We start from the raw sequence: 12,634 nt of genomic DNA, 5'->3' as shown, positions 1-12,634 counted from the left end.
TAGGTCTGTAAGATCTGAGTCCTGCGTAATACTTAAAGCTCAAAAGGCTGTATGTTGCAATCTTGGTATCATCTTGAAGCATGTTCTTTAGTAAGACTTGACTTACTGTCTGCTCTCCCACTAAGCAAGGAGTGTTGAGCAAAGGAATTACTTTTTTCTTGAGACCATTCTACCTGCACCGTAAGCCCTTTAAACATCGCTTTGAAATATTAAGGTAATTTAACGGCACATCATTGGCTTTGTCCCATTCAGTAAACTCCCTTTTAATTTGAAGAAATGTTACTCATTACTGGCTGTATTAGAGTAAACCTGTACATGAAGAACAGAGTGTTCAGCAAGCACTGCTTCGTACTTTTGGAAGTCCCTTGAACATAAAGTGTTTCTGTACTGTTCTGTGTTACAAAGATCAGCAACACTGTTTCAAGTGATTGAGCATACTAACTAGTCAAAATCATCCTTTTGCAGCTTCTGCCCAGGCAGATGAACTTGATGTGGATGGCACCGTGGAAGATGATCTTGGCAAAAGCAGGGAAGGATCTCGAACTGATGATGAAGTTGTTCAGAGGTTTGTTTTGCAGATATTTATGTACATCTACATGTAACAAGCAGCATTCTTTTCATACCACACTCTGCTTTGTGGACCAACTTTAATGTTGGTGTCCATTTTTCTTTGATCTTGGGCTTTCATTCTACATGCTTATTTAGTGCTAAATAGCTTTTTTAGGTAATAGCTGAAAGTATATAAAGTATGAGAAATCATTGTCTCTTGTATGACTTTATCAGGGTTTTCACCCTGGAAGCATCATAGAGATGGAAAGTCAATGTTAATTAGAAATAACTTGTAGAATGCTTGCTGTATAATGTTAACTAAGTTGAAGAGATTAGTTTTGGACCTGATAATATGGAGTGAGGAGGGGGGAACCTGTCAATATCTTCTGTTCCAGAACAGGTCAGAACCACAATTATAGCTAATAAGATACGTATTATTCACTGTTACATGGCAGCGTCAGTCTCTGCTGGGAGAACAATTGGTAATAGCGCTGAGCATATATCACCACTACAATTAAATATATCCAAAGCAAATAGGCCTCATTTGTTGATTCTTGAGTTGCCATCGCCAGTGGGGAAAGAGACTGACCCTTATTTCTTCGAGACCAATAACTGATAGAAATTTCTGGTATAGTTTATTACAGTATGTCATTTATTAAACATAATGCATTCCAGTAACACTGAGTGTTGTAGTTGAAAAATCTTATGTTCTGACCTGAGTTGCTCACTGACTGAGGGACATGGAGAGCAGGATACAAAACAGCAATGGTACATATTGCAAGACACCCTGGTCACCAGTAAGTTGTGGAATAGGACACCTGAATTTCTTGTCTCAGCTTGAGAATCATGTGCCCTTCCAGGTCACTCAGCAAGCTAAGGTTTGGTACATAAGATGTTCAGTCCAGTTTAGTCATTAGGAAAGCTTGTAAGAGTGAAATCTGTTACAGCTAACAGTCAAAACTGGGTATGGTACTGAGTTTTAATATTCCTGTACTAGACAGCACTAGCAGCAAACAGGATAGAATGTTGAGAATGGGAGTTCCATTGCCTTAGTTAGATAGAAGTACAATCCAAAAAGCTGAATGCTTTCACTTATACATAATTTTATATCCCACCTCTGTGGTATTTTTCACAGGGAAGAAGAATCTATTCAGTTAGATGGCTTAAATGCATCCCAAATAAAACAAATCAGAGAACAGTCAGAAAAGTTTGCATTCCAGGCTGAAGTGAACAGAATGATGAAGCTTATTATCAATTCTCTGTACAAAAATAAAGAGGTAGGTAGTCTATTCATTGAAGAACACTAGTGGTGTGACTTTTTAAATATACTTAATCCTTGTCTTCAACATTATGCTGCAGATCTTCCTGAGAGAATTGATTTCAAATGCATCTGATGCTTTAGATAAAATACGGCTAATCTCGCTAACGGATGAAAATGCACTTGCTGATAATGAAGAACTTACAGTTAAAATCAAGGTAAGTTGCCATTTTGGTTTCTTTTAATGCAGTCACAGATGACTGCTCTTTTGCAGATAGAAGGTGCTAATTTCTAAGTGCCCAGACTGATTGAACGGACTAGAAAGCTGAACGCTGTTGAATATAATGCAAAAAAATTGTTTTTACTTTGCAGTGTGATAAAGAGAAGAATATGCTTCACGTTACAGACACTGGTATTGGCATGACCAAAGAAGAGCTCATCAAAAATCTGGGTACCATTGCCAAGTCTGGTACAAGTGAATTCTTAAATAAGATCACTGAGATGCAGGAAGAGAACCAGTCAACTTCTGAGCTGATTGGTCAGTTTGGTGTTGGGTTTTACTCTGCCTTCCTTGTAGCAGATAAAGTTATTGTCACATCAAAGCACAACAATGATACTCAACACATCTGGGAGTCTGACTCAAATGAGTTCTCTGTAATCAGTGATCCTCGAGGAAATACCTTGGGAAGAGGGACTACTATAACGTAAGTATCATTGCAGATTTCCTTAAGGCATTTACTTTATTTTTAAAAGCCAGTTAATTATGTTTGGCTTTTGTTGAGAGAGTGGTCTTAGGGCAGTCCACAAGCAGTCAGCTCAGCATTCAAGCCTGAGAAGTAAGACAGAAATGGCTATAACCTGTAGCTCAATCTGTCTCTCATAGTATGCACTGTTCTGCTTAGTAGGATTCCACTGACGTGGTATCACTGGCTAGGCACAACAGTATTGTACTTTAAGTACTATAGGGCCATAGCTGCTGTTTCCTTGCATTGCTGTGCGTCGTGGCCATTTTCCTGTTCCCTGGGGGATGTAGCAAAAATTTGCACCATTTCATGCTCTTATTGTAGTCATGGATAGGATGGCACTGGAGAGGTGGGTGAGTAAAATCTAGCCTATGGAAAAGTGTAGCTCCCTAGCTTCTGTAATCCTGGATAAATGTATGGTCTATATATTAAAACTAATCATTTATACGGAGTACTGAAATTCCATAGCAACAGAACTGTTAAATGTATATACTCCATTTAAGGTAAATTATCACTTGTAGTCATGTCCTGTTAAGTGTAGCAGTAATTTGTTGGAGATAGTTATTAGAGAAACTGCTACTTCTCATGACAGGCCAATTACTTTTGATGAGAGAAATATGCTGTGTTTGTATTGTCAGTGCTGTTTCTGTTAAGGTCTCTGTGTAGGGCAGTCAAAATGGATAAGAAATGTTTTCTATATCTTATAGAGACAAAATGGTGACTTGTTAGTGTTCAAGGTTTAGGTAACTTGCAATGTCATCTTATATCAATTAATTTACATTGGAGTAACTGCATAGGATTGCACTGTTAATAGAAAGGTTTATATTCTAACGCACAGTTTTTAAGGAACTTAAACTGAAATGCAAATGAATTAAATGCTGTCTAAAACACTGTCTTAAATCAGCATGGTTCCTTATTCTCTTTGGTTTTAATTCTAATGTTGTAATTGTTGTAAGCTGCCTTGAGCCAAGATACAAGGCAGAGTATAAATATTTAAAGAAATAAACTGAATGACATGTTATGTTCCTTAGTCTTGTTTTGAAGGAAGAAGCATCAGATTATCTTGAGTTGGATACAATTAAAAACCTCGTCAGGAAATACTCACAGTTCATAAACTTCCCTATATACGTATGGAGTAGTAAGGTAAGCCAAATGCCAGATAAGGCACTTTATAATGTAGTGTTTAGACTTGTGTTCATGATACAGATATCTGTAATTTTTGTCTCAAAACTGAACCATTGCTAACTTGTTATGATTGGGTGCTATACAACTTAAGCAGGCTTTTATAATTAGCACATTGCATTCACATGCAGTAGTGAACAGAATAACTTAGCTTGTGATCCTTCTGGTTAACAGCTATCTAATTCTTACATTTGTACCTGTCCAGAAAACAGGATTGGTGCTAATAACATAAATAAAAATTCATTTTGAAAATATACCATGTAGTAATATTTCATGCGCTAATGATGAGATTTCATAAGGGAATAATCCACTAGACCCTTCTGATAAACTCTGCTTTACATGCATCTGCAGACTGAAACTGTAGAAGAACCTATTGATGAGGAAGAAACAAAAGAGAAAGAGGAGACAGATGATGAAGCTGCAGTGGAGGAGGAGGAAGAAGAGAAAAAACCAAAAACTAAAAAAGTAAGAGTGGCTTCAGTGGCTTTAACAATTTATCTTTAATTTTAAAGCAGTTGTGAATTTAAACAGTCAAATCAGTATATTGAAAAATGAGGAGGGAGTTGTATGTCTCCAGATGAAATCGATATTTGCTAAATGGTATTATTCAACCTAATGCATGCAGATAGCAAGAATAATATAACATATGGTTATTATAACTAAGTTGATAGAACCTGGTACTTGAGTTTTTTGCTACAAAATCAGGAATCCAGTAGTAATGTCCTTGCATCCATTTCCACATTGATGGATTATTGCCTCTGCAGGAAAGTGATTTCTACTGACTTAAGTCCATAGTGGCTTACTAAAATTTACCAAGCTAATTTAAAAGTTAGCATTCCTTTAGTGGGAAGCTTCCACCATGTTACTGGCTTGAGAACATAACCAGCATGTAAAAATATACAGAAGTTTAGCACATAAATGATATGAAAATATTTGCAGGTTGACAAAACTGTGTGGGACTGGGAGCTTATGAATGACATCAAACCGATTTGGCAGAGACCATCTAAAGAAGTTGAAGAAGATGAATACAAAGCATTCTACAAATCATTTTCTAAGGTATGCTGTGGTAGTAACGTCCAAGTGGAATCCATGGGAGCCCACAGTAATAAATGCTGTCATCAATTTCCCTTCATGATCCCTAATAGACAAATGAGAATTTGTAGTGAATTGACTTATTTTCAGTAGATAACTGACAGTTAATAAAATCCCCACTGAACTGTTTAATGAGACAAACCTCATCATGTTAGGACCTTGTCTGCCAGGAGGAGGCAGGCTTGAGTGAAATCAGATTCTCTTTTATTTTCTGAAACAAAGAAATTTTCCTACCTGATTCTTAGCAATAAATCTACATTCCATTGAAAATGTACACACCTAAAGCGTGCTAGATTGATGGCAGGCTACCTTGCTCTGCTCTGAAGGAGCTTGCTTGTATACAGCCTTTTCTCTCCAGGTTCTCTGGGTTTGGAAAATGTGTTTGATTCCAAGAACTGTAGCAGACTCATTCTCCCGGTTTTGTAAAGAGAGCTGACTGCTGCCAACTTTTCCATAGGAGCCAGATGATCCTCTGAGTTATATTCACTTCACTGCTGAAGGAGAGGTGACATTCAAATCTATCTTGTTCGTTCCCTCCACTGCTCCACGTGGCTTGTTTGATGAATATGGATCCAAAAAGAGTGATTTTATAAAGGTAAAAAAGGCTAAATTCATTAAAAGCCAGAACAAACAATTGTGTTAAATGGTCTTAAGTATTGTCTTGTTTTGCAGCTTTATGTCCGGAGAGTGTTCATCACTGATGATTTCCATGATATGATGCCCAAATACTTGAACTTTGTCAAGGGTGTTGTAAGTATCTTCAGGCGTAATGTCAAGAAATTCTTGTTTAGTTTTGGGCCAAGCTTCTTTAAATGTTCCTCTCTTTCACCTGTAGGTAGATTCTGATGATCTTCCTCTGAATGTTTCTCGTGAGACCCTTCAACAGCACAAACTGCTAAAGGTGCGTCATGATATTACTTGGGCTCTGTTTAACGGTTTTCGGAGGTTCAGGGACTATTTTGTGTATATTTGCTACACAGGGGCTATAACATAGAAGTATTTTTATTCAGTCTTTAAAAGGTAGGCTGGAGTATCTCCCCTTTGGAAGCACAGGGCCAAAGCTTCTGGAAGGTAGTGCTGTCACCAAAAATGCAGCTTTCGCTGGTCTGATAAAGTTCAAATCCAGCAGCCCCTTTAAGACAAAGTTTTATTCAGGTATAAGCTTTTGTGTGCACATGACGAAGCCCCACCCCCTGCTTCCGGCCACCCCGCTTCCGGCCCTCATTCAGCTAGGAGGAGGCAGGAGAAGAGGAAGGGTAAGTTGCTTCCTCCCTGCCTCTCCCCACCCCTGCCTGCCTGGGGCCAGGGAGGGCCTTCGCGGGGCTTCCTTGTACTCCCACCGGCCTTGCAGGTCCACCACCGGGCCCCTCATGGGGCTCAGCAGTGGAGCTGCAAAGTTGCCAGCGGTGGCCGGGACCGTTGGAGGCGGGGTGTGTGGCCTTATGACACACTTCTGGTGATGTCAGGGGGTGTGGCCTTATGACACACTTCCGGTGATGTCAGGGGGTGTGGCATATGCTAATGAGTTATGCTAATGAGTTCCCCTAGCTCTTTTTCTACGAAACAACCCCTGGTTGCAAGGACCAAAGTGGAATAACAACCTTCGTTTATATGGCCACTATTTGTTTGGGTTTAACTCCGGGGGGAAAACAGTGGAGGGGAATATATCAAAATCAGAGATTGATGGGCATACAGGTCAGATCTTATGCCAAAGGATAAATGGACATAAATCTGACATCAAAAATCACAAGACCGGAAAACCTGTAGGAGAACACTTCAGCCTTCCAGGACATTGAATGGGTGACTTCATAGTAACTGTTTTATTGCAAAGGAATTTAGGAACAGATTAGAAAGGTTATCACAACACAACACAATGGAACCCATCGGACTTAACATGGACATTGGTTTCTTATCTTACTACATATGCTAATGTCCTTCAGTCCTTACATCTGTATATTTACCAATCCCCCAGAACAGTTTATACATCCTCTTTATTTCTTATTTGGAATAGTAGATTATAATGAATAGTATAATGTGATGTAATTTTGAATGGTAGATTGAAATATATTCCTCTGGTCTGAGGACAGTGGCAATGCATTGCACTACACAGCCAATCACACTACCTCAAAGAGGATGCTGTACTGTTGCCTCCATGCTTGAAAAGAGATGGTTGGAGCATGATAGTTACTCTCAGCATTCCATAGTTAAGACGGGTACATCTGCCCATCACTCTCCAATTTAGATAATTTATTTCCTTCACTATGTTTCCCCCCAGAATTAAACCCAAACAAATGATGGCCATATAAACTAAGGTTATTATTCCAGTTTGGTCCTTGCATCTAGTAAATGCTTTTATTATGCTGTATGCGAACTTGCTTCTCACCATGTACCTATATGTATGGACTAGTAACTGCCATTTCAGTGTATCTGAAAAAGTGTGCATGCACATGAAAACTTATACCCTGAATTAAACTTTGTTGGTCTTAAAGGTGCCACTGGACCCAAACTTTAGTCTGCTGTTTCAAACCAACACAACTACCCACCTGGTCTGTCTTATAGCAGAGAGACTAGGACTCAAACTGAAGTCCACACTATGTTGGCTGAGGATCGGTTTGGTCTTATTCACAAGTCCAAGTGTAATTCTGTTTTTAGCAGTGTAAAATTGGGGAGAGGGGCTTGACTCAGGTATGGGGGGCATATTAACAAGTGCCTCAGTATGTGACTGAAAGAACCATGCCATTGTGACTCATCATGAATTTGCAGTCATGGATTATCTGGTTCTCTAAACTCTCCTTGCTTCCTCATGTATATTTTAGGTTATTAGAAAGAAACTTGTCCGCAAAACACTTGACATGATTAAAAAGATTGCTGAAGAAAAATATAATGATACATTCTGGAAAGAATTTGGCACAAATATAAAACTTGGAGTAATTGAGGACCATTCCAACCGTACTCGTCTAGCTAAACTGCTTCGTTTCCAATCCTCTCATCATGAAAGCGACTTTACTAGTCTGGACCAATATGTGGAAAGAATGAAGGAGAAACAGGACAAAATCTATTTCATGGCTGGATCAAGCAGAAAGGAGGTAAAAATAAAATACGAACAATTACAGCAGTGTTGTTCCATTAGAAAATCTTTCTGTTGTAATGACTAGTTTTATTATAGTTAAGTCTGTACCAAGTTTAGAGTAGTGTCTTATTGTTAAATGAGTAGTTAATAGTTGTAGTATTGTTGTAATACTCTGCAGTATTGTCTCAAGTGATTGTAACTGGTATTTGCTGTAGGCTGAATCATCACCATTTGTGGAACGTCTTTTGAAGAAGGGCTATGAAGTAATCTATTTGACAGAGCCTGTAGATGAATATTGTATTCAGGCTCTCCCAGAGTTTGATAACAAAAGATTTCAGAATATTGCTAAGGAAGGAGTAAAGTTTGATGAAAGTGAAAAGGCAAAGGAAGCACGTGAAGCTTTGGAGAAAGAATATGAACCTCTTCTGAACTGGATGAAAGATAAAGCTCTGAAAGACAAGGTACATACATACATAGTCCTCTGTTTTTTCGATGGTATATTTCTCTTCATGAGTTCCTATAGCAGCACTTTTTTCTTTCTTTTTAGATTGAAAAAGCTGTGTTGTCTCAGCGATTAACCCAGTCCCCCTGTGCACTTGTGGCTAGTCAGTATGGATGGTCAGGCAACATGGAAAGAATCATGAAGGCTCAAGCTTATCAAACTGGCAAAGACATCTCTACAAAGTATGGATTCAGTTAGCTTTTCTTGAGTCTTCTTGGCAATTATGTTGGTACGATATATATTAGTAGGAGGTGGACAAATATGAAATCATATTTCCTTGAGAAGAATGTACTCAGACTTCTAGGTAGTTTATATTGAGTGATTTCCTGCCACAGGCGCTCCTTGAACCCTGCTTTGTTGCATGGCAAGTAATGTGCTTAGGTCTGATTGCTTTTTAGGCTTAAGTGCAAAAGGGCAAAGGGCTAGCTGGTTTGTGTAAAAATCTGTCTAATACAGTCACAAAGTCAGGCTTGACTGTGCGACTGAACAACAACTACAGTAAGATGTTACCAGCAGGCATTCATACCTACAGCATTCCTTTTTAAATGGGGCATTGTAGTTTTATGCACATCTTCTGTTGGGTTAACCTATCGGAGTCAGTTTGGTGTATTGGTTAAGAGCAGCAGACTCTTAATCTGGAGAACCAGGTTTGATCCCCTGCTTCTCCACATCCAGCCATTTCTCTCAGAGCTCTCAGCCCCACATACTTCACAGGAGAGAGGAATAGAAGGAGACTGTAAGCTGCTCTAAGACTCCATGTGAAGGGTGGGGTATAAATCCAACTTCTCTTCTTCAGTGGAGTGCATCCCTAAGTGGGTTGCTCCTTTCAGAGGGGAGGGACAGTAAATCATTGTTAGAGCTCATTCCTTCTTGCATTCCCACTTGATCCAGCCTACTCTAAAGCATCAAGAGGTCTTCCAGGAACTCTGCTCTAGCTTTTTGCTTTAAATTGAACTTTAAAGACACATTTTTTTTCCTGGGAGCAGCAAAGTTACAGTTAAACGTCTTACCATCTACCCATCTGAAAATTCTGTCTTCATCTGAATTAGTGAATTGCCTACACAGCCTTGCCTTTTTTTAGTTTAGAGTAACATGACATAGATATTGCTGCTGGCAAGTCTAATCTCAGGCAGTGTATCATGACAATTTACAGTTGCATGTTTTCCCCCTCCCCTGTAGTTACTACGCAAGCCAAAAGAAGACATTTGAAGTCAACCCTAGGCATCCTGTTATAAAAGACATGCTCAGACGAGTTCAGGTAAGCAAAGTTCAGTACATTAACAGAGCTGTGTGGGCTTGTGAAGTGCTCCAGTTCTATTCAGCATAGCTTGTACACTTTAAATCATATGAGATGGAATTTGGTATGACACTCCAAACTCAATACTTGAATCTGTGTCCATTGGGAGCTCTAGCTAAATTAACTTTTCTTTTAATATCAGGAAAATGAAGATGATCAAACTGTTGCAGATCTTGCTGTGGTTTTATTTGAGACTGCTACTCTAAGATCAGGGTATTTGCTACCAGATACAAAGGAATATGGAGAAAGGATAGAAAGAATGCTTCGTCTGAGTTTGAACATTGACCCAGAAGAAAAGGTCGGTGAAATTGTTGAGCAACTATGTATCATACAGCTTCTCTTACTTCTGGTTGCATTCATAGCTTGAATAGGTCAAGGTCACTGTTTATGTATCTTGAGAAAGACCATCAAGAGCAACAGTCAAAACCATCTAGGTCTTACTTGTCTAAGGCATTTGAAACAAAGGGTTATTTTTCTGAACAAGAAATAATATTCAACCCTACTAGGATTTGTCCTATACTTTTCTCTTTTTCTAAGAACTATCTGCTTGTTGTATTCCTGTAGTGACAGACAACCCTGTCAGAATAGCTCAGTAAATTCTATCTCAGGGATGTTGACCGGAGTTGGAAAAATTAGTCCATCCTAATGTGTAGGAATTCAGAAATCCCACCCAGTTCTAGATAAAGCTAATGCTTCCTCCCCCAAATGTAGGCTACTGTTCAATAATTCAACATGATTCCAATGTTGCTAGCTCAAATTTTCCAACTGCTGATCCTGTACTGACGGCAGCACTTCAGTGTTAGATTACAACATTGCATCTCATCCTGATGAAAAATTGTCATTTTGTACTCTTGGATTGTCATACTGAAATGGCTGCAGCATTGCGCTGTTCCACTTTAAAGCCTCAGACTCAAATGGCATGAAAGCTTTGTTACCTAAATAATAATTATTTCTAAAAGGTGGAAGAGGAGGCTGAAGAACCAGAAGAGACTGCTGAAGAGGTAGAAGAACAAGATGAGGAGGAAGTAGAACCTGAAGACAGTGAAGATAGTGAAACAGTTAAAGTTAGTATGCTTACATGGCTTCTCACCACCATTGTAGAAAAAGCGGTTGCTGGAGCCTTCTTTTGCCTTACAGTCAAACAGTTGATAACTAGAAAGTACTAATGCCATAGGAAGTACTATGCCATGAAAAATAGGATTATGAAGTCACACTTGGTGTAAAGTGTCTGTTATTTTAACCTAGACGCCCACTTCTAAACATACTAGTTTTCAAGACCTGCTTGTAGAGTAACTCTAATTTCCACATCTCAACACCAAACCAGTTCATAATTTATTTTTCATGTATTTATGTGTTTACAAATTAATACTATCACTGAGAAGCATTTGTATTTCATACACCATTGTTGAGGCAAATCAGATTTGCCATAGCTTCCCAGAGCTGCGTCTTTACACTGATGACTTTCTTTTGGTTCCCAGCCTAGTTTTAAAGCCAGTTTAAAGGTGTAGTAATGCTGTTACAGCACCAAGGGCTGGATTCTGCACTGGTTGATCAAAATACAGTGGTTGATCCAATTAAAGCCAAAGTACTGACTTTTAAAGCATGAGCCAAGATTGAATATTGATGTATTTCTTAGGGACACTTCATTCTTTTAGCAACATTAGTTCTGAAGTTCTGATACAGAGGAAAAATTTTAGTATGGTTGTGTGTTTGGGGTTCTCTTTACAACCAACAAAGTTTTATTTGAGGTATAAGTACTGGAAATGGTGGTGGAGGTATGAAAATGTGGCAGGCAATTACCAATTCCCCTGTATACTGTACTACCGTTTTAGAACAGCGAACTTAATTTTTTTTTCTCCCTTTGCAGGAGCCTACAGATGTAAAAGATGAACTGTAACATGCACTCGCAACTAGTATCCTGTGACTGGGATGAAGCAGGAATGTGAACTAAAGTTGTTTTTTTTCACTGTAAAATGTTTGGGGGGGTATGCTGTTATGGGCAGAAGGGATTTTTTTAAGTTGCATTTTTTAAACATTCCTCACAATGTAAATTTGTACTATTTAACTGACTACTTGGTGTAAAATCTTGTCATGTGTACAAAATTAAAATGTTCACACCATTGGTGGTGGATATTGAAGTATTTCTTACCTCTGTAAGCAAAATCTAAATATGCTTATGTTGAGAAGGCCACTTACAACAATGTGGAACAGTAGAACAGGAACATTATTGGGCCAGGGACAGCCAGGAGCTGTTTTGCAAAGACTGTTAAAAAGTATGATGACTGAGCCTAGGGCTCCCAAAACTCACCAAATCACGACAGGGGATCGCATGTCTTTGCAGAATCCCTGCTGCGGGGACGGCAAAACACATTGCTCCACCGTCGCCAGGACATGACGCTACGCATTGCTCTGGCAATGGGGCTGTTTGGAGCCCCGTTGCCAGAGTGACGCGTAGCGTCATGTCCTGGCGACGGCGGCTGCAATGCGTCTCGCCAGCCCCGCAACAGGGATTCTGCAAAGACATGCGATCCCCTGTCGTGATTTGGCAACCCTAACTCGGTCTCTGGTGATAGAATGCTTAATGAGCTAGAGCCTTACAGTTGAAAGCATAATTTGCCTTCTTGTGAGAGCTAGTTCATATGTTGCAAGACTGGATTGTATTCAGGGAACCCATGAGTGTAAGGAAAATAGTTGCAGCCAGAGTAGAGTTTTCATACAAAAGGGTGTACTTCTTGGCCCAGATCTCATTCCAGTCACATTTTCCCCAAGCACTTGTCAAAAGTAGCAAAATACCACCATGGGGCCTTGCTAGCTGCATGAAAAGAAACGGCATGTGATTATATAAGTTCCTGAACAGCTATATATATATATTTCCAGTTGTGCAGCCAGTTGGATCCATCATTGTTGCAGAGAGATGCATAAACTTACTGTATGAGAAAGC

General features: G+C 39.3%; 1 protein-coding gene across 1 annotated transcript in view; it reads left to right on the top strand.

Annotated features, from left to right (window-relative positions):
• Positions 1 to 12,018, top strand: part of HSP90B1 (heat shock protein 90kDa beta family member 1) — a 13,013-nt gene extending 995 nt beyond the window's left edge. The window contains exons 2-18 of the mRNA XM_015422614.1: positions 466 to 565; positions 1,685 to 1,826; positions 1,909 to 2,025; positions 2,180 to 2,511; positions 3,582 to 3,693; positions 4,084 to 4,197; positions 4,672 to 4,788; positions 5,282 to 5,419; positions 5,497 to 5,574; positions 5,660 to 5,725; positions 7,641 to 7,910; positions 8,110 to 8,355; positions 8,442 to 8,578; positions 9,576 to 9,654; positions 9,836 to 9,991; positions 10,653 to 10,757; positions 11,561 to 12,018. Coding sequence (XP_015278100.1) covers positions 466 to 565; positions 1,685 to 1,826; positions 1,909 to 2,025; positions 2,180 to 2,511; positions 3,582 to 3,693; positions 4,084 to 4,197; positions 4,672 to 4,788; positions 5,282 to 5,419; positions 5,497 to 5,574; positions 5,660 to 5,725; positions 7,641 to 7,910; positions 8,110 to 8,355; positions 8,442 to 8,578; positions 9,576 to 9,654; positions 9,836 to 9,991; positions 10,653 to 10,757; positions 11,561 to 11,590 — 2,339 coding nt within the window. The 3' untranslated portion in view covers positions 11,591 to 12,018. The remainder of the gene's footprint in view (positions 1 to 465; positions 566 to 1,684; positions 1,827 to 1,908; positions 2,026 to 2,179; positions 2,512 to 3,581; positions 3,694 to 4,083; positions 4,198 to 4,671; positions 4,789 to 5,281; positions 5,420 to 5,496; positions 5,575 to 5,659; positions 5,726 to 7,640; positions 7,911 to 8,109; positions 8,356 to 8,441; positions 8,579 to 9,575; positions 9,655 to 9,835; positions 9,992 to 10,652; positions 10,758 to 11,560) is intronic.
• The last annotated feature ends 616 nt before the right edge of the window (positions 12,019 to 12,634 follow it).

This window comes from Gekko japonicus, unplaced genomic scaffold (assembly GCF_001447785.1).
Source record: "Gekko japonicus isolate JY-2015 unplaced genomic scaffold, Gekko_japonicus_V1.1 scaffold1164, whole genome shotgun sequence".
In the NCBI taxonomy this organism is placed as follows: Eukaryota; Metazoa; Chordata; class Lepidosauria; order Squamata; family Gekkonidae; genus Gekko; species Gekko japonicus.
Note: the sequence above shows the minus strand (reverse complement) of the source record. Positions and strands in the feature narration are given on the sequence as shown.